This window comes from Talpa europaea (genome assembly GCF_964194135.1).
Source record: "Talpa europaea genome assembly, chromosome: 2".
Taxonomy (NCBI): domain Eukaryota; kingdom Metazoa; phylum Chordata; class Mammalia; order Eulipotyphla; family Talpidae; genus Talpa; species Talpa europaea.
The window spans coordinates 149546844-149574836 of NC_140068.1; the positions used below are offsets into that span (position 1 = coordinate 149546844).

At 40.2% G+C, this 27993-nt stretch overlaps 1 protein-coding gene across 1 annotated transcript; it reads left to right on the top strand.

Moving 5' to 3' along the window:
• On the top strand, positions 1–27975 carry DEK (DEK proto-oncogene; the record flags this gene model as incomplete). Its single annotated transcript, XM_084259530.1, has 10 exons — positions 1–111; positions 426–584; positions 3822–3923; positions 4136–4245; positions 5208–5302; positions 6093–6213; positions 13478–13666; positions 24853–24988; positions 25299–25447; positions 27880–27975. Exons 2-10 carry the CDS (start codon positions 434–436, stop codon positions 27973–27975), a joined length of 1149 nt encoding a protein of 382 aa, XP_084115656.1. The 5' UTR covers positions 1–111; positions 426–433.
• Positions 27976–27993: the final 18 nt, after the last annotated feature.

Here is a 27993-nt window from a genome sequence, read left to right on the forward strand (position 1 = left end):
TTGTTGACTCGGCGGCGGGCGCGGCGGCGTCACGGAGAGCGGCCCGCGCGCTTCTTCTCGCGGAGCTTCCTCGGGCCTCGCGCGCCAGGCCCGCGGCGGCCGCCCCCCGCGGTGAGGGCCGCGCCGGGCGAGGGGGGCCGACGGGGCGCCGCGGGGCGCGGCCGCGGCCCTTGGGGCGGCGGCGGGGGCGAGGACGGGGCGCGGGGCGCGGGCCGGTGGGAGGGGCGCCCGGCTTCCCGCCTCGGGCCTCCCCGACGGCGCGCGGAGCGGGGGGGCCCGGGCCGGGGCCGCCGGGAGGAGACGGGCGCGAGTGGGGTTCCCCGCCGGGCCCGGGGGTGTCGGCCGAGTCCCGGGGTGGGGGGGCGCCCCTCCCCGCCCGCCCGCCCGCCGCGAGGCCCGGACGGCTGACCGCCTCCCGCCCGCAGGCCCCAGCATGTCCGCCGCCGGCCCCGCGGCCGAGGCCGAGGGCGCCCCCGCGCAGCCCGCGGCCGAGAAGGAGCCCGAAATGCCGGACCCCAAAGAGGAAAGTGAGGACGACGACGAGGACGACGACGAGGAGGAGGACGATGAGGAGGAAGAAAAAGGTGGGGAGCAGCTCGTGCCCCCCCCGGGGGTGCATGGGCAGAACCCGGGCTCCCCGCTCCTGGAGCGCCCGGGCGCGTCGGGGTGATGTTGGGGCGCATTTAATCTGTTGTGTGTGAAGCAGCAGCAGCAGCAGGGAATTAAGTTGGGGTTGAGGTTTTTATTTTGGAAAACATACTGGGGAGCCCTGTGCCTGCGGTTTTTTGTTTTTTTTTGGGGGGGGGGGGTTGCAATTGATTTCTTGCCAGGCGACCAGCCTCCTGGCCTTGCAGCGTTCGTTGCACAGGAAGTTTGTGAGTTTCACATCTGTTTTTCAAGCCGTGTTTACCTCCCAAGGCGCCTCCGTTAGTATTTTCATCTTTTGCTCATTGCAGGGCACCTCTTTTTTTTTTTTTTTGCCTTTTGAAGTTATGGTCTTTCACGAAGCTGCACATTAAGTTATTAATAAGTTGGCTGAGCTTCAGCACAGGCAGGACCTTTTCTAAGGGGAAGAGTCTCCAGGGGAAACTTTCACCCGGGGAAAGCTGTTGCTGCTTGAGAAAGTAGCTGAATATGAAAGCAGTGAACTCAGAGGGAAAGTTAGAGATGAGCTCAGTCGTCTCGGTTTTGAAGTGGAGGCAGAGCAGTATTTTTTTTTTAAAGATTTGTTTATGCATACGAAAACTGGGGTACAGGCCAGAGGTGCAGGAGGGTGAGAGGATTCACCAGAGACAGAGTGGGGAGCACTACAGGCAGATTGACTGAAATAACGCGGCTGAGGGGAGCAGCTGGGAGACAGAAGAGGTCTGCTGCGCCATGGGGGTGGCCTGGGATCGAACTCTTGCTGCAGTGGCTGCGGACATCTTCATAGTGCTGTGCTTAATTAACCTCTTGCCCCACCAGAGAGGTCCTAGGGAGAGCAGTATTAACCACTGTTTGAATAAAAGCAGGAAACAACCTTACAGGTTTGTTGGAAGGTTTGGTACTGTTGGGATTCTCTGAGATACACAGTGCAGTGCCTCTGTAGTGTGCCAGCTTCCCACGATGTTTCTGACTACTTAAAAATCGGTGTCTCAGCATTCTTTGGTTAGTAGCCCAGTCTGAATGTATTTTATTTAATAGCTGCAACTCAGTTCAACTTGAGAAAGGGTTTGGAATTTGCTTTTCAGATCCAGGTTTGACTGTTGAGTTCTTGTAAACTTAAACCAATCCATGGTCATCACTTGATGAATATACTTGATCTTAGCCAAAAGGCCGCGAAGCGATCACTTTATGAATATAATCCAGGTTTAGATTAAACCATGTGCCTTTTGTTTAAAACGGTAGGTGCCCTCAGAAGGGAATTTGTCCACACTTAAGTCCAAAAACATTAGAATAGATTGTAAATTATTTATAATACAGTAACTGAAAATTGGCCGCATTTTGGCAGTACTAATCCAAGACTTCCTCAGCACTTTTTCCTCCCATGTTTTTTTTGTTTGTTTATTTTTGAATCTTTTAAGATAGGATTCGGATACCACAGAGGGGATAAATTTATGCGTGTTGGGGGGAAATTGTAGAAGTCATGTAAAAGTGCTGTCACCAACATAGTCATGCTTGGGAGACTGATACTAGTTCAAATTTAGCCTTTTTAAAAAAAGAAAATTTTACTTTTTTGAAAAAATTGCTCAAGCAGTTCTGTGTTTCTAATTCATTCTATTTCTTTTACTTGTGGTGTTTGTGGAACAATTAGCTAAGATTGTGAAATGTTTTAATTCTATTTAACTCTGAAACGTGAACTCTACTGAGGAGACAGCAGAAACAAGGAGCGACGTCCATGCCAGATAAAGAGTGACTTGAGGTTTGGCAGTGGGCGTAGAAATAGGATGACAGTGGCAAGAGAGAAGCCTATTAAAAGAAGACTCCTGGGTTTCTGTCCTTGGCAGCTGAGTGGGAAACATTACTTTCTGTAAAAAATAAAGCCGGATGAGCAAGTTGCAGATGACTGTATTTTGTCTGCACTGAGTTTGGTGCCTGTGAGACATGAAGTGGAGCTGTCCATTTGGCAGCCAGTTCAGTTGAACTGAAGGTTGGGAGAAAGCTCTGGACTGGACCTAGAACAGAGGTCATTAACTTAGAGGTGGTAATCAAAGGCAAGCATTATGATTTAAATTACTCAGGGAAAGTGGCGGGTTAACCAGCGTTTTCTCTTCATTCTATACACCATTATGAGAAAATACCTGCTGGAATCCCTTTTTCCTTATTTATTCTTTCCATACAAGTCTTTGCTACCCTTCTCCAAATCTTACCTACCCTTCAAAGCTGGGTCCATTGTTTTGGTTCTTTTCCTCTAAACCAAAAATATCCTTAATTCACAGAACTTCAGTTTGTATGTTAAATTTTTATTGTTTTTTATTTTGGAGTATAGTATTTATGTATCAATAACCCTAGTAAACATGTCTTTGAGAAGATATTCAGTGTCCTAATCACCTCTTCATCCCATTAGTATCTAGTGCAGCTTTGCACAGAACATGCCTTAAATTGAAAGAATGAAAGACCCACAACAATATGTAAAATCTTCCTAATATATGTGACTTTATCAATAGATATGACTTTAGATAAATCAGATTTTTGTTTAAGGTTAAAATATGTATTTTCTAGCTTTTTACTTTTTTAGCAGTCCAGGCTAAACAATTTAACTGTTAGAATGATTTAATATGATTCATTAAATTACAGAGTAATGGGGCTCCCACAGTTGATGACAGTTTAAATGTAATTTCATATTATCAATAATAACTCCAGGCTGCTCTGCTTTCAGGTCCCTGTTGGTCTTTTGTCAGTAACTAAATTGTTACTTTTTTGTTTATTTCTTGAAGTGCTCATAAATTTGATCTAAACTGTCTGATGTGTAGCAAACTGAATCCCAATTAATAGAAATATCTAATCAAAGAGTCGGCTTAATGATGAGGACCTTAGTGATCTTTCACAGATAGAGAAGTTTTCCATAACAGTAATATAGTTGGATAAAAGTTTGTTGCTTTTCTAACTGAATCCCCTGTGAAATTGTCAGGTAAGTAAAATGTCACTCTAAAAAATCTTCGGTGATACTATTTGTTTTATGAAGTGTTTTTTTAATCTTTGTTACATCATTTGTATCTCAGCATCATGCTTGGAAGAGTAGGGTATTAGGTTTCTGGGATTTTTTTTTTTACTACGTGTTTATCCAGTAAAGTTAATGCAGTCTAAGCTTGTTAGTAATGAGGTGTTATATTAATTTCTAGAAAAGAGTCTCATTGTGGAAGGCAAGAGGGAAAAGAAGAAAGTAGAAAGGTTGACAATGCAAGTCTCTTCTTTACAAAGAGAGCCATTTACAATTGCACAAGGTGAGTTTAGTCTTTTATTTTGGTGAGCAATGCTTAATTTTTAGTGTGTACTATGTAGTAAGATATTGTAAATTTTTATTTAATTTGTCGTGTTGAAAGCTGTATGTAAATTATGTGAAGATAATTCTTAACTCTTTACTTACAAAATATATTAACAAGTAGTGGGTGTTTATTACGGGTTTAATGTTTTTTGTTGTTTCTTTTTTGTCTAGGAAAGGGGCAAAAACTTTGTGAAATTGAAAGGATACATTTCTTTCTCAGTAAAAAGAAAACAGATGAACTTAGAAATCTGCATAAACTGCTTTACAACAGACCGGGCACAGTAAGACTGTCTTTATATCTTTAACTTGATAGCATATTTATATATTAGAATATTTCATAATAGAAACAGTTTTAGTCCTAGAAAGGACTCTAGTGATCAAGTAGTTTAATTTTCTTACCATACAGATTAACACACTACGACAAACATTTGTTAAATTACTTTACTATGGGAAACAGCCACAAAGATGCAACTGGGATTATAATACCCAGGATTATTTTTACTGTAGTTGTTTTTATGCCAAACACAGTTCAGATTATGATTATTTGGGTGATTTTTAGATGTATTAGAAGAAATTTATTTTGGGGCTATTTTGACCATTTAGAATAAATAATAATTTGATTTTCACTTTGAGCAAAGTTCTGATAAATCAAGTGTTAATTCTTTGCCGATGGATTTGTTAAAATAAGTGTTTCATTTACTGCTTTGGATTGAGTGTGAGCAAAGTAAGACATCAGAATGTCTGAAGCATTGTGTAATTTAACTTGTATCTTATTCAGTTCATACGCACATGAATTCACACAAGTCTTATTATTAGTTTATGGTATTAATTTTCCTGGGTGCTCTGTTCTTTTCAAAATAAAATTCATAACTTTTCTGATTTGGAAAAGAAATGTTTCTTGTAGCATATGTTACTTAGAAAGGGGGAGTCTTCTTATGTAGTAACTTTCCACATTTCCTGCTACTGTCAGGTAACATCTAATTGTGGTTTTATAATTACCAGTACAAAATTTCCAGAAGGAAACTCATTTAAATTAAAATTACTTTCAAAAATTAAGTTTGTAGACATTTTAAAATGTTAGTACCTTAGTAGTAACCAATTTAGTTTTCAGTTGTGAATTTAAAATGTTGAATAGCTAGTATTATAATTTGGAGGCATGAAAATAAAGGTGTTAGCTTTAATTTTTTTTTCTTGTGTACATTACTAGGTAGTGAATAGCATTAATAATAAGCAACATTTTCAGGTGTCCTCATTAAAGAAGAATGTGGGTCAGTTCAGTGGCTTTCCATTTGAAAAAGGAAGTATCCAGTATAAAAAGAAGGAAGAAATGTTGAAAAAGTAAGTATTTTGCTCAGTGTGCTTTAAATTATTTTTAAACATTTAAATGCAATCACTTGTGCATTTTCAGTAGGCTGTTCCTTGCTCTAAATGCCAAGACCTGCATGTCTTTACAGTTGTCAACTTGTGATGTTCATTACTTTCCAGTAAATACTATTTAAGATTATTGAAAACATAAAGACCTTCCTGTTTTTTAGAGGAATGACATAGGTACATCATTCAGAAGGTCTAAAGGGAACATAATGAAAAATCTACTCCTGTCCTGTCCAGCTGCTCTGTTCCCCTGTGTGTAGGCACCATTTAAACTGTTGTGGAGATGATCAGTTTGATAGAAACAGTATCCGTCACTATAATGTGAGCAAGATGGTATCTTTTTAGAGCTCCTGTTTATTAAATACCCTGTAGTTCAAGAACACCAAATAGTAAAGATGATTACTTCCTTCTTTGAAACATCATAGTAGGGGAAAATGTATTTGATTACTAGCCAGAAGAATTACCAAGTCCATGAATTTTGTAGTATTGACATTTTTAGATTATGTTCTAGTGATTAAACTTAGTTCTTTTACTCTTGTAAACTTAATTGGTAAAAGGCATTTTCAATTATTAATCATCTGGTTGTATTTTGTATTCCTAGTCAAAATTACGAGTATTACTTTTAAAATTCAGAGAAGCATTGGCTATTTTGTATGTTAGTAGCTTAGCCAGTTTGGTTAGTAAATTGCCTTTATGGTGTGGAGAAGGTGCGCTTTGCCTATGTAATCACCTAGGTATTCTCTCTTTTCTCTTCCAGATTTAGAAATGCCATGTTAAAGAGCATCTGCGAAGTTCTTGATTTGGAGCGATCAGGTGTAAATAGTGAATTGGTGAAGAGGATCTTGAATTTCTTAATGCATCCAAAGCCTTCTGGCAAAGTGAGGAACAGTTTTTACTATTACAGTTTTTACTGTTTTTTACTCTTTTTATTATTTATTCCTTCTCTTTAGTGTCTTTCTATGAACAATTTAGTTAGCAGTGTTGCTATCAACATTCAGTAATACCTTCTTTATTCAAAGGATGTGTCTGCCTTGGACATCTGCAGCATGGGGGGCACAGGAATGTGTTCCTCCATGTCAGATGTCAGGTTAAGGAAAATATAAGATGTAAGTTAAGGAAAATAATTATTAACTAAATTACATCAGGTAAGACAAAAAATGCAAACTGAGTATCCAGGGTTATGTATTTCAGAAAGCACTGGCAGAGAACAGAAACAGATAGAGTTGGGCCTCCCCTGGTGGCGCAGCGGTTGAGCTCTGGGCTGGAAAGCTGCCCGCAGCCTCTGGAGTGCCGGTGCGAGGGTCCCACATGGAGCGCAGACCTCTCCTGCCTCCCACTGCTCCCCTCAGCAGTGTATTTCGTCAGTCTGCCTGTTCTGTTCTCCGCTCTGGCTCTGGTGAATTCTCTCACCCTCCCATGCTTCTGACTGTATCCAGTGCTTGTATAAATAAATAAATCTTTAAAAAAAAAAAAAAAGAAACAGTTGAGAATGAAGTTTGGTATTGACAGGAGAGGGTATATAACTAGCAATCAGGTGAGGAAAGATGAGATTTTGGGTATTAGAACTGAGTGTTTTCTTTTTTCTTTAAAAAAAAAAAAGATTTATGTGTACAAGAACTGGGGTACAGGCTAGAGGTGTGCGGGATGAGAGGATTCACCAGAGACAGAGTGGGGAGCAGAACAGGCAGACTGACTGAAATACACTGCTGAGGGGAGCAGTGGGTAAGAAAGGTAAAGTCTCCTGCACTGTGTGGGTAGCTCCCTGGTCAGCAGGGGATTGAACTCTTTGCTGCAGAGGCTGTGAATAGTGTCACAGTGCTGTGCTTAACCCCTTGCACTACCAGGGATGCCCTGGATATTTTCTTGATCCTGGAATAAGGTTATGAAAAAATGACATTGAAAAAGCGGAGTCTTAGGGCCTCCCTGGTGGTACAGGGCTTAAAGACACAGCGCTATCAAGCTATCGCCAGCCGCTGCGGCATGAGTTAGATCCGCAGCCAGAGCGATAACCCACATGGTGCAGCCGAGCTCTCCTGTCTCACCTGCTGCTCCCCTCAGCAGTGTGTTTCAGTAGATCTGCCTGTTTTGCTCTCCACTTTGTCTCTGGTGGATCCTCTCACCCCCCACCCCTCTGGCCTACACCCCAGCTCCTGTATGCATAAATAAATAAATCTTAAAAAAAAAAAAAACCAAAGAAATGCTGAATCTTAGAAGTCTCTTGGTTTGGGTTTCCAGAATTCTCAGCAGATTCCAGGAGTTGACCAGGAAAGTAAAATGGCCTCTGGTTTCTCTCATTCCTCCTAAACTCTAGATTAGGTCTGTCCTAATTATTAACTGACAGGTGACATCACTGACTTAAAATATCCATTGAAGTGTTGGTTCTGTGACCTTGCATTTTTGGTTTAAGTCTGCCTGCAAATAGTTTCATATTTATAGGAAAAAGACGGAAGGGATCTGGAGAGTCTAGAAGGTTGGGTGAACCTGCTTGGTGAAAGGAGAGGACATACAGATAAGAACCAGAGATGAACTGGGTCCCTGCTTATTGTTACCTATACCAGGACAGATGAAGGGTATTTTTGTCATGTAGGTACAAACCTAAAGGGTACAGTGATTTTTTTTTTTTTTTTTGCTTCACACTGGCTTAAAGATGAGAGATTTGTCTTTTTATATTTTAAACTTTTTTAGTATTTCATGTGACAGTTTGATCACTATTTCCTCAGAAGCAATTACTGAATTGCTGGGGATATTTTTATATTCGTCTTTTCCTTAGTGATTTTCAAATGTATTGGCTTCAGGACGCTATTTTTTTTTTTTTTTTAAGATTTTTTTATTTATGCATATAGGAACTAGGGTGCAGGCCAGAGTTGTAGGGGGTGAGGGGAGTCACCAGAGACAGAGCGGGTAGCAGAATGGTGGCTCTACTGAAATCCACTGCTGAGGGGAGGAGAATGCGAGACAGGAGAGGTCTGCTCTGCCATGTGGGTTGACTCCCCGGCTGGGCATTGAACTCCTGCCACAGTGGCTGGCGATAGCTTTGTAACAATTTAATGAAGACCAAAGAATCTTCTATTTATAAGGGTTATTTTTATAATTTCTCATGTAAAATGCTTTCATTAATGGTTGGTAGGCACTTACTTAAATTGTTTTTCAGATTTAATTTAGAATACAGTAAATACACTTCCTGAAAAATTAGTGATAAAAGTGGCATTGTTTTTGCAAATCTATTCATGTTAACTTAAGAGAAGACAGCCTGTTCTCATTTGCTTCTGCATTTCAGTTTGTAGCAATGTACTGTTTTGCTTTAAGTATTGAAGAAAATCCAGCATCTCACAGGTATGTCAATAAGAAAAGGAGACATATTTTGAAAACTCTCCTTTGCTACAGTACCAAAACTCCAAGGAAGTAGTTTCTTTTTTTTTTTTAAGTCAGTTTTTGTCACCTTTTTTTTTTTTTTTTTTTGAGATTTATTTATGCATACAAGAGCTCCGGTGCAAGCCAGAGATTGGGGGGGGGGGGGTCACAAGGATTCAAGGATTCACCAGAGACAGCAGAGACAGAGCGGGGAGCAGAACAGACAGCTCTACTGAAATACATTGCCAAGGGGAGAGTGGGCAAGATAGGACAGGTCTGCTGCGCCATGTGGGTCACCTCCATGGCCAGGGGTTGAACTCCTGCTGCAGTGGCTGCAGATAGCTTCATAGTACTACATCTTAACCCCTTGGGCCACCAGGGAGGCTCCAAGTGGGTAGTTTCTTATTAAAGGTTAGTTGTGGTGTGAAATCTGAAACCATATTAATAAACCTGGAATTTTTTTACCTGTGCATGATTTTTTAAATATATTGATCAGATGGAAATACTGGTTTCCTAAATTATGCAGGTTTTTCCAAAGGTTGGCACATTTAATTAAACACTGTCCAGAAGTCACATTACTTCATATAACCATCTCATCAGAAAAATCTTTAGGTATTAGGGGACTTTCAAGTTGATGGTAATCAGTATGAGATTTCCAAAATTGTAATTTTCACTTGATTTATGATTAACAATACATCCTGTCATTTGTCTTCTTTGAAGTAACAAGACCTTATTCTTTGAGAATATGTCTATCACATACCTAAGTCTGAAGTTTTTCCAGTCTTTTAAAAATGGTGTCCCATGAAAACAGTAATTTGTTATACAAGTACTTTCTCTTTATTTTTCCCCAAAGATTTATTTTATTTGTGCGTACTAGAACTGGGGTGTAGGTCAGATATGCAGGGGGTGAGAGGATTCCCCAGAGATAGTAGGGAGCAGAACAGGCAGATGTACTGAAATACACTGCTGAGGGGAGCAGCAGGTAAGACACAGAGGTGTGCTGCGCCATGTGGGTCAGCTCCCTGGCCAGGAATCTAACTTAAGCCGCAGTGGCTGGCCGTAGCTGTGTAGTGCCGAGACTTAGCCTCTGTGCCACTAGGGGTGCCCACAAACAGTTTTTCTTGATAAAATCTTTGAATTATATTATGCAGCCGTAGTGCTGTGTATGCACTTCATTTTGTTATATGGCACTCAAAGGGTGATTACTGTTAGTATTTACTGCTTCATCAAGGACATGATGTTAAGTGGAACACCTTTTGTCCCTCGGCTAGTGTGGGATCATGAGGCATATGATGCAGTGTTGTAGCAGCTTACTGCCTCTGCCTTGATTCGTACTAAGTTAATAGCACTTTTACCCATGTTTGCTTTTGCACAATCAGTATTAAGAAAGTAGTTTGAATTTTGACTCCTGAAAGGTGTCAGGAAAGCACAGGTTTCACGAGCCATGCTTTTGAGAATTGGTGTTTTCTATCCTTTCGTGTGGAGTGTGACTCTTACATCTGTTTTCATATCTGACTCCGCTTATGATTACGTATTAATGTAATGATTTCTCAAGCTATTTTCTGTGTTTTCATCATTTAAGAAAAATGCTGTCAATTCACTAGTGCTCATTTTTTCTCTATGATAATCTTAAATTGTTGAGTTAATATTGTTTTACTAGCCTCCTTTCGTACTGCTGTCTGAGTTATTTGTTAATCAGATTTTTTTCCCAAAGAGAGATGAGACCATTGACATTAAAGATTTTATTTATTTATTTATTTATACAAGCACTGGGTACAGGCAGAAGCACAGGAGGGTGAGAGAATTCACCAGAGCCAGAGCGGGGAGCAGAACAGGCAGACTGATGAAACACACTGCTGAGGGGAACAGCGGGTGAGACAGGAGAGGTCTGCTGTGCCATGTGGGACCCTTGCCGGACGGCTGGGGATCGAACTGGCGCTGTGGAGGTTGCGGGCAGTTCCGCAGCCCAGCACTCAACCGCTGCGCTACCGGGGAGGCCCGAGACCATTGACATTAGATTCTGATTAATAGATTCAAGTATTTTTTAGCCCTAAGGCATTTATATATATATATATATGTATATATATATATTTTTAAATAAATGATCTTCTCTATTTTTTTTTTTTTTAAGATTTATTTATTTATACAAGCACTGGGTACAGTCAGAAGCACGGGAGGGTGAGAGGATTCGCCAGAGCAGGGAACAGAACAGGCAGACTGACAAAATACACTGTTGAGGGGAGCAGCAGACACTGCAGGAGAGGTCTGCTCTCCATGTGGGACCCTCGCTGGCGGCCAGAGATCGAACCGGCACTGCAGAGGCTGCGGGCAGCTTCGCAGCCCAGTGCTCAACTGCTGCGCCACCAGGGGAGGCCCTATATATATATATATTTTTTTTTTTAAAGATTTATTTGTTTGTTTGTTTTTATTTATTTATTTATGCAAGCACTGGGTACAGTCAGAAGCGCGGGAGGGTGAGAAAATTCACCAGAGCCAGAGTGGGGAGCAGAGCAGGCAGAAGGACCGAACTACGCTGCTGAGGGGAACAGCGGGCGGCAGGAGAGGTCTGTGGGCTACGTGGGACCCTCATCCGGTGGCCAGGGAGCAGCCGGGGATTGAATTGGCGCTGCAGAGGCTGCGGGCAGTTTCGCAACCCATCGCTCAACCTCTGCGCCACCCGGGAGGCCATATATATATTATTATTTTTTAAAGTAAAAGTAATTGACTCATTTTTGGAAATTGCATAGCATAAATGGGTACTTGAATGATTTAATGTCCTTTCACTTTGTGGTGTAGATTTGTCCAGTTCCCCATTCTAGTTTCTTTGTCACTAATTTTATAAACAAATTATATTTTCACCTGCCTCCTGAACTGAAGTGGTGAGGGGATACCACCTTTGCCTAACACATTTGAATTCTGCTTTTCATATAGTGAGTAGTGAGAGTTTAGGTGGCAAGTTATCTTTTCTCCAAAGTGATGTTAAAAAATTTACTCAAATGGATTTTGTTCTGGCAATAGGTGGTTACAATGTGGTTCACACAACGGTATCTGTATATGTTCAAGGAATCTCATAGGTTTGGAACTTGTCAGCAAAATATCTGTGATTGATCCCATTAAAGGCTTTTGGGAATGACCTGGAGAGGCTATTTCCTTAGAACAGTAGGTTGCTGGGCACGGTTGAAGCTGTCTTGTAGGTTGAGAACATTATATTAAAAAAAGCATCTGCTTTTAACATGTTTTTGTGCAGATCACAGTGACCGCCCCCCACCCCCCCCCACACCTCCACCCCTTGAGACCACAGTTCCTGAGAGAGAAAGAACCTGTAGTTCATGAAAGATACTACCACTTTTATACATTTTTATAATTTAATAACAGACATAAATGAAAAGCTGCCCATACTTTCAGAAATAAATGTTGATTCCTTGGTGTATATTTTTCTAGATCCTTATGCAAGGTTATTTTATGGTTTTCAATTCGAAAAGTGAGGAAATACTACCCTATGGAAGCATTTAAAAATTAAATTTGTTGGGCCTCCTTAGTGGCTCAGCGGTTAAAGTCTCAGCACTATGAAGCGCTCACCAGCCACTGCGACATGAGTTTGATCCCCGGCCGGGGAGCTAACGTATGTGGCGCAGCAGACCTCTCCTGTCTCGCCCGCTACTCCCCTCAGCTGTGTATTTCAGTAGATTCGCTTGTTCTGCTCCCCACTCTGACTCTGGTCACCCCTGCCTCACCCCAGTCTTTGTATGCATAAATAAATCTATTTTTTTAAAGATTATTTATGCATATAAGAGCTAGGGTACGGGCCAGAGGTGGGGGTGGTGGTGAGAGGATTCACCAGAGACAGAGTGGGCAACAGAACAGGCGGATGGAGTGAAGTACACTGATGAGGGGAGCAGCGTGCGAGTCAGGAGAGGTCTGCTGCACCATAAATAAATAAATATATTTTTTAAAGATTTATTTATTTATTTTATTTTATACAAGCACTGGGTACAGTCAGAAGCGCGGGATTGTGAGAGAATTCACCAGAGCCAGAGCGGGGAGCAGAGCAGGCAGAAGGACCGAAGTACACTGCTGAGGGGAGCAGCGGGCGGCAGGAGAGGTCTGCGCGCCATGTGGGACCCTCCTCTGGTGGCCGGGGAGCAGCCGGGGATCGAACCAGCACTGTAGAGGCTGCGGGTAGCTTCGCAACCCAGCGCTCAACCACTGCGCCACCGGGGAGGCCCAAAATAAATAAATATTTTTAAAAAATAAATAAAAATTAAATTTGTTGGTGAATATAATCAAATGATTTTCCTTACATGAGCTATGCTTTTTTAGATAAGTATGATTTAATTGAATATCATAGTAATAGCAATCAACTGGATTTTGAGGTTCTTTAATTAGTTTGATAATTAGCACTGCATATTTAAAATTATCAATGAGAATATAATCCTGGCATTATTGAAAGTATATGAATGTTAGCTATATAATTCATAAATTTGGGATGTGTAAAACAAGGTTTTTATTGCCTTTATAGACTGTGTCTTCCAATCCTGTGATTAGAGGGTCCCCTAAAGCAAGGAGTTCCTCCTCTGTGTGGAATGAAATATTACATATTTCTCTTGATATTTCTGAGGAGTGTTTAGAACACAAAAGGATATTGATAGTGAAGGCAAAATTTAGGTTATCATTGAGTTAAGGATGTGTCAGTCTTTAGAGAGACTAAAGCTTCTTGAGACAGGAACAAGGCGAATTCATAGTTGGTTAACTTAGCAATGTAATACTTTATTGGTGTTATCTTTTGCACAGCCATTACCAAAATCTAAAAAAACTTCTAGCAAAAGCAACAAAAAGGAACGGAACAGTTCTGGAATGGCAAGGAAAACTAAACGAACCAAATGTCCTGAAATTCTGTCAGATGAATCTAGCAGTGATGAAGATGAAGAGAAAACCAAGGAAGAGTCTTCAGATGATGAAGATAAAGAAAGTGAAGAGGAGGTAAGAGAATTTTTTTCCCCCTAATTTCTTTCCGTGGGACAAGTTAAATGTTTCTGTTAAATTGTAGGTATAATCTGGACACAGATTCTAGCACTATAAGAGTACCATATTGTTGGGCCTCCCTGGTGGCGCAGCAGTTGAGCTCTGGGCTGCGAAGCTGCCTGCAGCCTCTGCAGCGTTGGTTTGATCCCCAGCCTCCGAGTGAGGGTCCCACATGGTGCACAGACCTATCCTGCTGCCCGCTGCTCCCCTCAGCAGTGTATTTCAGTCTGCCTGCCTGTTCTGTTCCCCGCTGTAGCTCTGGTGAATCCTCTCACCCCCCTGCATCTCTGTCCTGTACCCCAGTTCTTGTATGCATAAGTAAATAAATCTTAAAAGAAACCACCACCACAGTGCTCTGATTACCCATCTTCCTTCATACCAAAAATATACTAAGGTATTTATGAAACACCTACTGGATTTGTCTAAATTCTTTTTAAATTGTAAAGCATTTCACATGTAGCTTTATAGAAGTCTTTATTACATTAAAATAAGCATGAACTTTAATATTTCAAGACAAATACACACGACATAGACACACACAAATATAAAATCAAAGTTCACTACATCTGTATTCCCTCTCATCCAGTATTTATGAAGAGGAGGTGATTTGTCTCCTGAGAGGACATTTGGCAACATGGAGGCATTTTTGTTTTCACAACTGGGGTGTACTACTAAGATCTGGTTAGGAAATAGTCTACAATGCACAAGACAGACTTCCACATGAACAATTCTCTGGCCTAAACTGTCTAGCCACATGAGTCAATCCCTAAATAAGACAAGGGAGATTATCCAATTTACAGGGCACGCTCTGATCACAAAGGGGCATCGAAACAAAGGTAAAACAGAGTCTAATGAAGCACTATTAACAACAGGAACTCAAATCCTTGTTAACGCTCTCCCTCAGCTACCTGCTGGAAGATACACATGGAAGCGACGATAAAGTCAAGCCTCTAACTTGTTCAGCAGCTCTTTACTTCTTGAGGTTGACTTTGAAAACTAAATACTGTCAACATTTTACAAATACTGCCAAGTAAAAGAAAATGCCAGACATTCCTAAGTGATACAAAACTTGCCCACCATATAAACTTCAAAATGCTACTACTCTTATTAAAAATCCCCTATTTGCTTAGTACTTAACCCCCTTACTTTTTGCATGAAACAAAATTAAGTTGTCAAGTCAACCATAAAATATCAGTGTACTATGAAAGATTTCTCAAATGATTTGCTCCGTTATTTAGGATATAATCTTGCTTCACCCCAGCCCTCCCTACACTTCCCTTCCCATTTACCTTTCCTAGTCTTCAGGGTCCAGCTCAAAGCCCAGTTCAAATCCAGTCCATACCAACCTTATCCTTTTCAGCTCCTATACTCTGGGCATGGCAATAAAGCTTAGCTCCTTAAGAGAAAAATAACATGTACTGAACTATTTCTTTGTCTTCAAAATTAAAAACCAACAATGTGGTACTCTTTTTTTTTTTTTTTTTTTTTAAAGATTTGTTTATACAAGCACTGGGTACAGTCAGAAGCGCAGGAGGGTGAGAGGATTCACTAGAGCCAGAGCGGGGAGCAGAGCAGGCAGACTGATGAAGTATACTGCTGAGGGGAGCAGTGGGTGCAACAGGAGAGGTCTGCCTCGCCATGTGGGTTGCTCCCCGGCCGGCCAGGGGCCAGGGATGGAACTCGTGCTGCAGAGGCTACGGAGTACGGTGCTTAATCCCTTCCGCCACCAGGGAGGCCCTGGTTCTGTTTTTTAATTTCATTTACTTTTGAATAGAACAGGGGTATGGGTGAGAGGAATCATCAGAGACAGAGTGTGGAGCAGAATAGGCAGATTTGCTGAATACCGCTGAGGGGAGCAGTGAGCGAGATAGGAGAGCTCTGCTGCTCCATATATGTGGGTTAGCTCCCTGGCTGGGATCCAACTCAGGCCTTAGAGGTGATAACACTGAGATCCAACTCAGGCCTTAGAGGTGATAACGCTGAGATTTAACCCTTAGGCCACCAGGGAGGCCACAGCACTAAGGTTTTTATGAAATAGATTTTAAGGACATCTGGAAGGAAAACATGTTTGTTTACATATGAATATGTGCATAGTGGTAATTTTATAGTGACAGTATTCCTAATTCAACTACTTCTTAGTTTTTTAAATCCAGTCTTCCTGTCATTACCAAGGGACAGGTTCAAAAGTGAAGATATTTTATATTGTCTCACTGTTCTAAGTAGGATTAGTTGCCATCTGAATGTAGATGACCCCCGATTTATAACTGTTGGTTCCTGGATAATGATCACAAGGGGAATTGCCCCACTGGAAATCAAAAAGCCTTTCTACAGTGCCACAAACAAGCATCTTTTGCTAGAAACCCAGGTCAAATGATGAAAATCCACAGAGAAAAGAAAGAAAACACAAAGAAGCTTTAACAGACATTAAATATATAAAGTCTCACAGTATAAAAGATGTATCATGATGTTCTGTTTTCTACTTGGGCTGGTACTGACTGGCTACATAAAATAAGCCTGTGAAATCTGGAGTGAGAAGTCTTTCTTTTTCCTGATAGATCTCCCAGTAAATGTAGGTATTCTTCATTGCTTTAAAGACTTTTAGATTTAGGGCTAGCCTCAAAAACTTTTTAGTGCTGTTCAGTTTCTATGAAAGGCCCTGATTGCTTTTGAAAGGTAAGTGCTGGCAGGAGGAACAGTGTTTTTATGGTAGCATTGGTTTTCCTTATTCCATTTCTTGAGGACTCAGTAAATTGGCAGCTTTGTTACACATGTCATAAATGAATTTAGTTGTGGTCTTTACTATATGAAAAGAACTCTTCTAAGAGGTAAAATTGCAGATTGATTGGAAAAATTGTGAAAAATGGAATTTTTTTCACAGGAAATTACTAAGTGAGTATTACTTAATCCTGTTTATTTCCTGAAATGAATTTTTCTCTAAAGACTCCACCCTGTTAAGATCAGCTTCTTGTTCTGTTTCAGATTCTTAAATATGAGGCTGGATAGTTTGGTTTTACCTTCATGTGTTTCTGAGACCTTGGGTTATATAACCTATATCATATTTGCTGAATTTAGAGATTGTACAGAGCAGGCAGAAATCCAGCCCAGATTTTAGTTGTCCATTGAGGTTGGATGTTACTCATCTACATGCCAATATTCATATTTAACTTTATTTGTGTGGAAGAGTAGGATACTTAATTTATGAGTAAGTTTGTTTTTTAAATTAGGATTTTAATTACAGAAAACTGCCAACTTTTAAATAGAATTGGCATTTTAAGTCTTTTTAAAGAAAATTCATTATTTTTAGCATGTTAGCCAACAGTTGCAAAGACATTTTCTTTGATGTTCTTTGTTACTGTTCCTATGATTGCAGCGAATATTTCACTATTTTTAATCCTCCTTTTCCTTGTGAAGAATTCCTTTATGAAAGAGTCATTTTAAGTTACTTTATCATTTTAGCTCTTGGACATTTGCTTATTTGAGCAATAGAAGGAGAGCAGTTTGGAACCAGGAATAAAAGGGTAAATGAAGTTTCTTTAAAATACAATAGTTACCTGACCATCTCTGGCTGTGGGCAACTGTGAGATCAGGTGCTGATTTTTCCTGCCTCTGTTGGCCAAATAAGGAAAAGCTTCATTGTAATTTTTTGGGAGGGTGACTGCGAAAGTTATGTTTCAAAAAATAAAAATTGCTCCATCACTTGATCAGAGGAAATACAAACCCACATATGAAACCTTTTGTTGGAAGGCAAAGTTGAGTGATCACCACAGTAAGATCTATTTAGACTTAAACTTGAATTCATAATCTTTTGTTAACACCCTGCAAGCTTGCACATTCTTTACTCTTGGCGTTCATGGGTTTTCTCAGCCAAGTTGTTAAAAGAATAGTGTATTGTAAGCTAATTTTTATTTTGTTCATCTGTTCACCCAGTACAACCTTTCTGCTGTGAGGACAGGATTCTGGCTCTGTGACAGGCGTCTTTTTTGGAGACCCTCCTTCAAGAGCCCTGCTGCCTATAAAAGATAGGTAAGCCTTTTCTCCGAAGGTATTTTTTTGTTTTTTTTGTGTGGCTTTTTTTTTGTTTTTTTGGTTGTTTTTTTTTTTGCCTTCCTTCAAAAAGTATTGGGTCATTCCTCTGACTATACCTTCATGGTATCAAAGACATGGGAAATTCCCTTCAAATTTTAAAATTTTATAGTAATCTTTAAAGAATTTAGATTGCAGTACACCCGTTTTATTTTTTTGCTTTCTTTTAGCATGTCAAAAATACTTATATTACTGAATGGTTCTTATTGAACCACTCACAGCATATTCAAAATAGGAAACCAGAACCTTAAAAAGAAAAACTACAACAATTTCAAAACGAGTTGTTTCTTTTTTTTTTTTTAACTTAGTTACCTTATTTTTTTCTATACATTTTGCTAAAGAACCCAAGTCTTAACTTCTATTTGATTACATAACAAAGGTATTAGCTGTTGTGAATACCTCCAATATTTTTCTTTTATAACAGCAAAGACTGTGTTTAATATAATCATGAAAATTTTCAGAATATTTCATTTTTTAATTTTTTAAAAGATTTATTTTATTTAGGCATACAAGAACTGGGGTGCAGGCCAGAGGTGCAGGGGGTGAGAGGATTCACCAGAGACAGAGTGGGGGGCAGAACAGGCAGATCTGAAATACACTGCTGAGGGGAGCAGCGGATGAGACAGGAAAGGTCTGCTGAGCCACGTGGGTAGTTCACTGGTTGGGGTTTGAACTCATGCCACAGTGGCTGCTGCTAGCTTGATTGTGCTGAGACTTACTAACCTCTTGTGCCACGAGGGAGGCCCTTCAGAGTATTTTAAAGGAGATTCAAAATAGGGGACCAGTATTTGTTATCCAATGTAATCTCATTTTGATTGTACATTTCCAATCATCATTCTCCCTGCCTGTTGATGAAGGCAGACTTTGGTGAGAAATGGAAGAAGTATCAGTTGAAGTTGACCATAAGAGTGGAAAGGAAGGTTGAACATAAAAACAAAGATGGGGGTACCTTTGAAAGACATACTTGTTTGTAGTTATGTCCAGAGTAAAGCCATGAGATGGTGCTAGAACAAGATAGATGGAAACCATCCTGGAGAGTCCAGGAAGTTGGGCATTGTGGCTATCCACCTTTGGGGATAGACTCATCATTCTCATTCAGAATGATTGTACTTTTCTACTGGAGCTTTTACTAAACATATGGCCTCTGCCTTTCAGGAACTAAGTCTACCTGGGGAGACGTACTCTCAGGGAGCATTTACTGGTCCATTCAAGGAACAAACTATTGAGAGTCTTTGACGTGCAGTGTGCTTTTACAGCTTGCATCTCATTTAGTCTTGACTTAATGTGAGGAGATGATACATCCTCGTCTTGTAATCTGTATATTTTGTAGTCTAGAGTTTCTAGTCTATATATTTCTGTTTTCAGAGTTCTCTATATAGAACTACTGATTTAGATCCAAATCTGATTTTATTTGTCTTACCTGGTTCCTGTCTTTTCCCTGTATCTCCAGTAATTCAAACTCTAGACCAGGAGTTGGCAATCTCTGATGACCTGTGCAAATACAGCCTATGGCATGGTTTTTATACAGCTTAGAAGCTAAGAATGATTTTTCTCTTTTTATTTTTTATTTTTTTTTAAAGATTTATTTATTTATTTATATAAGCACTGGGTACAGTCAGAAGCGCAGGAGGGTGAGAGAATTCACCAGAGCCAGAGCTGGGAGCAGAGCAGGCAGAAGGACCGAAGTACACTGCTGAAGGGAGCAGCGGGCGGCAGGAGAGGTCTGCGCGCCATGTGGGACCCTCCTCCGGTGGCGGGGGAGCAGCCAGGAATCGAACCGGCGCTGCAGAGGCTGCGGGCAGCTTCGCAGCCCAGTGCTCGCTCAACTGCTGTGCCACCAGGGAGGCCCGATTTTTCTCTTTTTAAAGTAGTCATACAAAAATGAAGAAAATAAAGACCTATACTACAAATTCATGTTTCGTATGATTTATAGCTAGGTTACTCACAGGAAAGTTTTAAATATCTGTATAGGTGTCCTGGTCCCACCATTAGTGATTTGTGATACTGCTCTTTTTTCTCTTCAGTGTAGAACCTATAAGGAAAGTTATCAGAAGACCAGCTAAACTACTAAAAATCAAAATGTTTGGTTAGGACCTTGCTGGTGGCCTAGGGGTTAAGTCTTAGCGCTGTCACCTCCGCAATCTGAATTCAATCCTGGCCAGGGAGCTAACCCACTAACCCACATATGGCGTAGCAGACCTCTCCTGTCTTGCCCTCTGATCCCCTTGGCAGTATATTTCTGTAAATCCACCCTGTTCTGCTCCCCATTCTGTCTCTAGTGAATCCTCTTCCCGCACCTTTGGCCTACACCCTGGTTCTTCTCCACAACAACACACAAAGTGTTTGTCATTGCAGAATGAGGCTAATTAAATAGAACCTAAGGGTTGGAATAGATCTTTCAGGATTATCTACTGCACAGGTCTTTTTCCCATCTCCGTTCCTCAAATAATTATATAGCACCTACTCAGTACTAGTTGTTTTTTTTTTGTTTTTGTTTTTGTTTTTGTTTTTGTTTTTAAAGATTTATTTATTTATACAAGCACTGGGTACAGTCAGAAGCGCAGGAGGGTGAGAGAATTCACCAGAGCCAGAGCGGGGAACAGAACAGGCAGACTGACGAAATACACTGCTGAGGGGAGCAGCGGGCAGCAGGAGAGGTTTGTGCAGCTTGTGGGACCCTCATCGGTGGCCGGGGATCGAACCGGTGCTGCAGAGGCTGCAGGCAGCCTCACAGCCCAGCGCTCAACCTGCTGCACCACCAGGGGAGGCTCTCAGTACTAGTTTTAAACTCTTAAGTTCTATACTGGAGATCATGGGACAAATGACCAGCAGTTCAGTTTAATTGATAGGAGACGAGAGGCCAAAGATTAGAAGATGACAAGTATTTAGACTAGTATAAGAGCAAAAAATGGAAAAGATAATGTGGAAACTCAGAAGATGGTGTGTACCTCTTTCTCAGGTACATGGGGAGCGAAAACCCACACTGAAACTTCCCAAGTAGTTAATAAATGAGAAATTAGCATAGCAAAACCTTGTATACAAAATTGGATTACACCAAGGGCCATCTTAAAGAAAAAAAAATCTAAAGGACAGACCCTTGAACTCGCACAGAATTTGGTATGTGAAGTCCACAGACAGTTCCAATAAACTTTGGTTGTCCCTTGTTGCCATTCTGTATTTTCTGTCAACATGCTTTTGTTCCTGTCATCATTAATAGCATTTGTATGTAGTGGAAGAAGTTACATTTCACAATGTGTTTATGGTATCACTAACTTATTACTATAATTCAGTTCAGCAGTTCAACTCTGGCTTAAGGAAACAGAGTCCTATCTTAATCATTTCCATAAGCTGCAGATATGGTGGTCACACTGTACTTAAAGGTTCTTACTAATTGCTGACTCATTTAATGGCTCACTTACAGATTCCTTATGTGTAATAGGACAATTTTGTTTAACTTTTTTTCAGCTCCAGTGAGATAAATAAATTTCACAAAGTAAATAGAGGTTAATTGCAGTCCATTCTGTGGGACTTGAATTCGTCAGATTGGTAGTATTGTGAAAGACTTCGAGGAGTGATTATTAAGTTGGGTTTAGAATGAGGAATGAATTTTTCCTAAGTAGGGAAAGGGGCGTGAATGTAAGATATAAAAGTTCATGTAAAATTCAAATGGATATGGTGTAGCTTTCCTTCTTAATTCTCCCTGGGCTTCTTCCCATTTCTCTCAAATGACCAGATTATGCACATTTGCCTTAAGTGCCAAAAATTGGCCGCTGAGATCTGTCCTTTGAGATGTCCCAATTTCCAATTTTTACTATTCCTTTAATACCTAGTGATTTCAGAGTAGTTACCTTCAGGGTAGTGATTCTTAGTACCTGCAAGACTGAAACACACAATGTGAGTGACAGTTACCTCATTGCCTCTCTGCTCAAGATGAAATCCAGAGGTATGAATTTCTGCAGATTATATTTTATGAGGCAGCTCTTTATTTCCCCACATTTACATTTATCATTCTAAAAGCTACTTTACTGAATTCCTGCCTTAAGTTTGTCGTGGAATACTTTGTAACTGGTTGGTAAAGAAAGTGAAATCCAGTATAAATAATGTAACTGTTATTGTGGGGATTCAGATGTTGATGGACCCCTGCCTGTGTAGCATAATGGATCATGGCTAATTAACACAGGTGTCATTGAAGTTGATTTTATTACTTTTATTAAATGTGTCTGTTTTGATTTGAAAGAAAGCTTTTTATAAACTTCAAATTACTGGAGAAAATTAAATTTACAAAGTTAATTTATTTCTACAAGGAAGCACCTGTAATAGTAATAATTGCTAATATGCATTGCTTCCTAGGTGCCTGTCATTATTAAAGGTAACTTTAGTTTATTAATATATTTATTCTCCATAAAACCATAAATACTATTATTTCTTTCACTTTGTTAAGTGAAGAAACTAGGGCCCCAAGATGGACAGGGGCTAGAATTTGAAATCAGGCATCTTGCCTCAAGAGCTCACACTTTTAGTCTGTGTCTTCTGTAATTCTATGACAGATGGTATGTTTGCAGTCTTGTGCTAGAGAATAGGCTACTTTACAAAACTATGGAACACTATACCTTCTAGAAGATGATGTTACATATAGACAGAAGTATAGTTTCAAATCTTTATGTGCAATAGTGACATACGGTAAATGGTTTGATTATCCTGTATTTATTACTGCAAACTTTTTTAAATTTAATTTTGTATATGTTTACATCAGTTTTCACTTTTGCACAATGTATGCATTTTCATCTTGGTTATATTCCCCATACAATTCCCACCCCCCTGTAACTGCAAACTTATATACTTAAAAGTTATCTACTCCCAATTGATTAAAAATGGTGCCATGTTGTGTGTGCCTTCTAAAACTTTAATGACAGCCTTATTCCCTGGCCTTAAGTTTCAACGATTTAACATTTTTTTTAAGGTTTATTTATTTATGCATACAAGAGCTGGGGTTCAGGCCAGAGGTGTGGGGGTTGAGAGGATTCACCAGAGACAGAGTGGCGAACAGAACACTGGATTGACTGAAATACACACTGCTGAGGGGAGCAGTGGGCGAGTCAGGAGAGGTCTACTTTGCCATATGGGTCACCTCCCTGACCGGGGATTGAACTCATGCTGCAGTGGCTGCTGATAGCTGCGTAGTGCTGGTGCTTAACCCCTTGCGCCACCAGGGAGGCCCCTAACTGGTTTTAATGACCTAATGTGAAGGAGCATTAAGAATTAATGCTAAATGTGTTGTTATTCTTTCCTATCTTCCCAACTTTTTCTGTAATAACTTAGTTTCTTGTAGAATATTTGAATGACCTACATGTCCAGATTTTGTGGACTAGAAAGTGATACATTATACTTACTATCTTGTGTATTAAATGTACCAGTGGAAATTATGAATTTTTAGTACTCTCCCTTTCAAAGACTAGTAATGTTTCATAAGAATTAGGTGGAATTTTAATAAACTGAAAACTTAGTCACAGAAAATTGACGAGTCATTGTTGTGTTTTCAGCAACCCCCCATCCCCTCCCCCCCCAGAGTACTTTTGAAAATTAGGAAGTAAAAATGGCCACTGAATAGCAAAACTCCAGGTAAAGCTCTACACTTAACTATTAGACACATGTCAGTCCTTTGACACCTCTTACATGCATTATTGATAGCAGTTAAACTAGGTGTGGTTAACTAGGTCCCAGCCAACAGTGTATTATTAAGATAGTGCAAAATGATACTAGGCTTGTATAAATACATGTAGTGATAATGTTGTAACAAGAGGAACGATAAACACTGAAATGCAGTAAACTGCTCTGAGAAATAGCCTGAGTCCAAATAACTTGTACAGATTTGTACACTTTAATTTTTTTTCTTTTGAAGATTTATACAACAACTGGGGTACAGGCAAGGTGTGTGGGAGGGTGAAGAGGATTCACCAGAGACAGAGCGGGGAACAGAACAAGCAGAAGGACAGAAATACACTGTTGAGGATGGCAGTGGGCGAGGCAGGAGAGGTCTGCTGAGCCATGGGTGACCCTCGCCGGCTGTCTGGTATTGAACAGTCGCTGCAGAGGCTATGGACAGCTTCACAGCGTGGCGCTCAACCTCCTGCGCCACCAGGGGAGGCCCACATTTGAGAATCTTAATTAAATTTCAGATTAATGCTTCCTAATTTCATAGGTAGGTTGAGGTAAAGTAACTATAATTTTGTCATCTTTTCATTTATATATATTTGCTGCCTTTTTTTTTTTTAAAAGATTTATTTATACAAGCACTGGGTACAGTCAGAAGCGCGGGAGGGTGAGAGAATTCACCAGAGCCAGAGCAGGGAGCAGAGCAGGCAGAAGGACGGAAGTGCACTGCGGAGGGGAGCAGCAGGCGTCAGGAGAGGTCTGTGCGCCATGTGGGACCCTCCTCCGGTGGCCGGGGAGCAGCCGGGAATCGAACCGGCACCTCAGAGGCTGCGGGCAGCTTCGCAACCCAGCGCTCAACCGCTGTGCCACTGGGGAGGCCCCTATACTTGCTTTATTTTTATCAGCTGTGAGTTAGCATTTGAGAAACTAGGTTTTGGAGTCAGATCAGTTTGAATCTCACATCTTTAATTTTAGTGGGTTATATGAGTGTGGACATAGAACCTCATCTATTTACAAAGAGTTATTGAGCAACTACTGTACACCCTGCATTTATTTAGGAATTATGGATACATCAGTAAACACAAAGGTCAAAAATCTGTCATCGTGGAACAAACTTAAGACTGACGATAATGAACAATAACAATCCCTAGATTTCAGAGTTCTTTTTTCAAGATTACAGTAGTACATATAGTGGTATAGTACAAATAACTGGTATTTGTTATTTTTAGTGATTGATTTTTGAGCTTCCACAGTAACTAGGCTTGATAAAATTGTTGAGTATTTTTTCGTCTCAAAAAATGGTAAGGTAATTTTTCACTGGTGATATTGAATACATTGTTTTTTCTGATATTGAGAATTATAATGAGGGATGACATTCAGTGTATGTGTTCTGCTTTCATTTTCAACAGCCACCAAAAAAGACATCTAAAAAGGAGACACCTAAACAGAAAGCCACTCCGAAAAGTAAAAAATCTGTAAAAAGTGCTAATGTAAAGAAGGCGGATAGCAGCACCACCAAGAAGAATCAAAACAGTTCCAAAAAAGGTATGCTAGAAATGACACATTTTCAGCAAATATAAAGATATAGCTTATAGTTTTTCAGTGTGTGAAAAATGGGTAAACTGCCAAGAATACTGCAGGGAAACGTAGTATACCAGTTTGTTATAGTTACAGTTTTTCAAAATTGAGAAGCTTTTCAGTGCATGTTTTATGGGTGGCTTGTAGAGAAGTGATTTTTCAATTTTTTTTCCTATTATCCCTTTTAATGCTTACAGATTATTTTCCAGTCTGTCTTAAATGTTTGTTTTTCTTTGTAAGAAATTTTTTTTCATGTGTAATAACATCTTACTTTTAGAAAGTGAATCTGAGGATAGTTCAGATGATGAGCCTTTAATTAAAAAATTGAAGAAACCTCCTACAGATGAAGAGTTGAAAGAAACAGTAAAGAAATTACTGGCCAATGCTAACTTGGAGGAAGTCACAATGAAGCAGATTTGCAAAGAGGTAATTGGACAAATGCTTAGAATATTTTGCTTTTTTTTGAAAAATACTTTCACACATTCCTTAATTCAAAACAAGATTCTTATTGCATACATTTATTGAACAATTTTTTTTAACTACAGTGTACCAAGCATTTTTACAGAGTCCTAAATACCATACTAAGTCTCCAGAGCTATTTCATAAGTAATATTATAATGTATACAGTGAAAATTAAAGTGCTGCATTCTATCCTGCATAGGAATCTTACCTTTCTTGATAGGAAATGGTTTTTATTGATGTATCTTTAGAAATTGTAAGTTTCAAATAAAGCAGAATTCATGGACCACCTTATTTTCATCATTGCCATAGTAAATGAGATGTCACAGATTAGATTCTTAGCACAAAATTTCTGTGAAGTGCTAATGCTTCTCAGGAAATATGATGATCTAGTTTTTCTGTTTTTCTTTTTAATGATTGAGTTTTTAAAATTTATTTATCCATTTAAGAACTGGGGTGTAGGCCAGAGGTGCAGGGAGGTGGGGGGTGGTGAGAGGATTCACCAGAGAATGGGAAGCCGAAGAGGCAGATCTACTGAAATACGCTGCTGAGGGGAGCAGCAGGCGAGACAGGAGAGGTCTGCTGTGCCTTGTGGGTCAGCTCCCTGGCCAGGGATCTAGCAGTGGGCTGGCTGTAGCTTGAAAGTGCCGAGACTTTAACCCCTGTGCCATCAGGAGGCCCCAATGATCTAGTTTGGAATGTGAGTCCATAGGAGTGGCATACACAAACTTGGCACATTTTAGAGTCTACAAATTTCAACGCAATTGAAATTTGAAATGTACCAAAGATGAAATAGCCTATACTTTCTAAGACATTGATTGCTTATTGATTCAGCATTTACTGAGCTTCTGCTCCAGCCACTTAAATAGATGTAAGCGGCAGAGCTCGTGGGCCTCCCTGGTGACTTAAGGGGTTAAGTCTCAGCACTATGAAGCTATCGGCAGCCACTGCAGCACAAGTTCGATCCCCAGCCAGGGAGCTAACCCACATGGCACAGCAGACCTATCCTGTCTTGCCCGCTGCTCCCCTCAGCAATGTATTTCAGTAGATGCATCTTTTCTGCTCCCCACTTTCCTGGTAAATCCTCTCATCCTCTGCACCTCTGGCCTGCACCCCAGCTCTTGTATGCATAAATAAATAATTTTTTTTTTTTAAAGGAAATAGTTTAGGTGCAGATAGGGAATACAAGTGACTAAGAAAATTTCCTAAGGTCAGGGAGAGAGAACATGTGTATGGCTAAGGAACAGTGCTGTGGAAGGAGGGAGAAGTTAAAGATACAGAATGGGTCCCTGCAGAGGTAAAGGAAATTGATTAATCCAGACAGAACTAAACTGGAGGGTGAGAGGTATGTCAGAACAGTGAAGGAATTCATCATAATGGTTTTATTGCCTGAGAGGAGAGTTTAGGACACTTGAGTAAGGGGATGAAGTTGCCATTGATAGTAATGAAAAGAGGGCCTGGTTTGCGACACTGGGCATTGCTGGGGGGCCTTTGATGTTGAAAACCATGAATTCCATGCACATAAAATGGAACCAGCCTTCAAAGTTACTATATTTTCCTGCAGCAGTCTGTAGTCTCAACTTAACCACAGAGTTGGAGTTTTTCAGGGAAGAACAAAGGTCAGACAATTCTAGTACTTTATACGATTGACTCTCTTTGCAAGGGTTGGCAAACTCAGCCTGTGGGCTTAATCCATTTTTCCAGGTGTTACTGTACCACAGCTACACCTGTTCATTTAAGTATTGTCTGTGACCACTTTCACGCTACAGTGGTATAGTTGAGTAGTTGTGATTGAAACTGTCGCTGGAAAAGCTGAAACCATTTAACTCTAGCTTTGTACAGAAAAAGTTTGCTAACTTCCAGCTATCCTGTGGACATGAAGCTGGCAGGGTGCGTACAGTTTGGAAGTGTGTGAAAAGTCAGGACTATGTCATTATGAAGTCAAGCAGCAGGTATAAAATTCACAGGAGAGGGGAATTTAGAGAACAAAATTCTAGGAGTAGGACTTCTGAAGCCACCTGGATCACAGTGATACAACTTTGGGAAGAAACTGAGCAGTGGTGTTCAAGTTGAGGAGTCATAAACAGTACTGGGATGATAGAACAGAGAAGGATTTCTCCAAAATACCTGACAACCTGCCAGTATAAAGAACTTCGTCCATTTAAGATCTACAGTTCTATTAACTGGAACTTCTGTTTACTAAACACCAAATGCCTGCATGCTGGTTTATTTTCTGCTTTCTGTTTACACCATGAAAAATACCCACCTGCAGTAGAATTCTGTGGCCAACCAGAGTCCTGTTAGAAACTAGTTGCAGATTTGTACATACCATGCATTTCTTCTTTATCTAGACATTGGATTTTTAAATCTACCCTGTATTTTTTTCCTTTTCACTATAGGTTTATGAAAATTATCCTGCCTATGATTTAACTGAAAGAAAAGATTTCATAAAAACAACTGTTAAAGAGGTAACTAGCCACCTTTGCTTACCTTGATCGCTTTGGGCAAGAGAT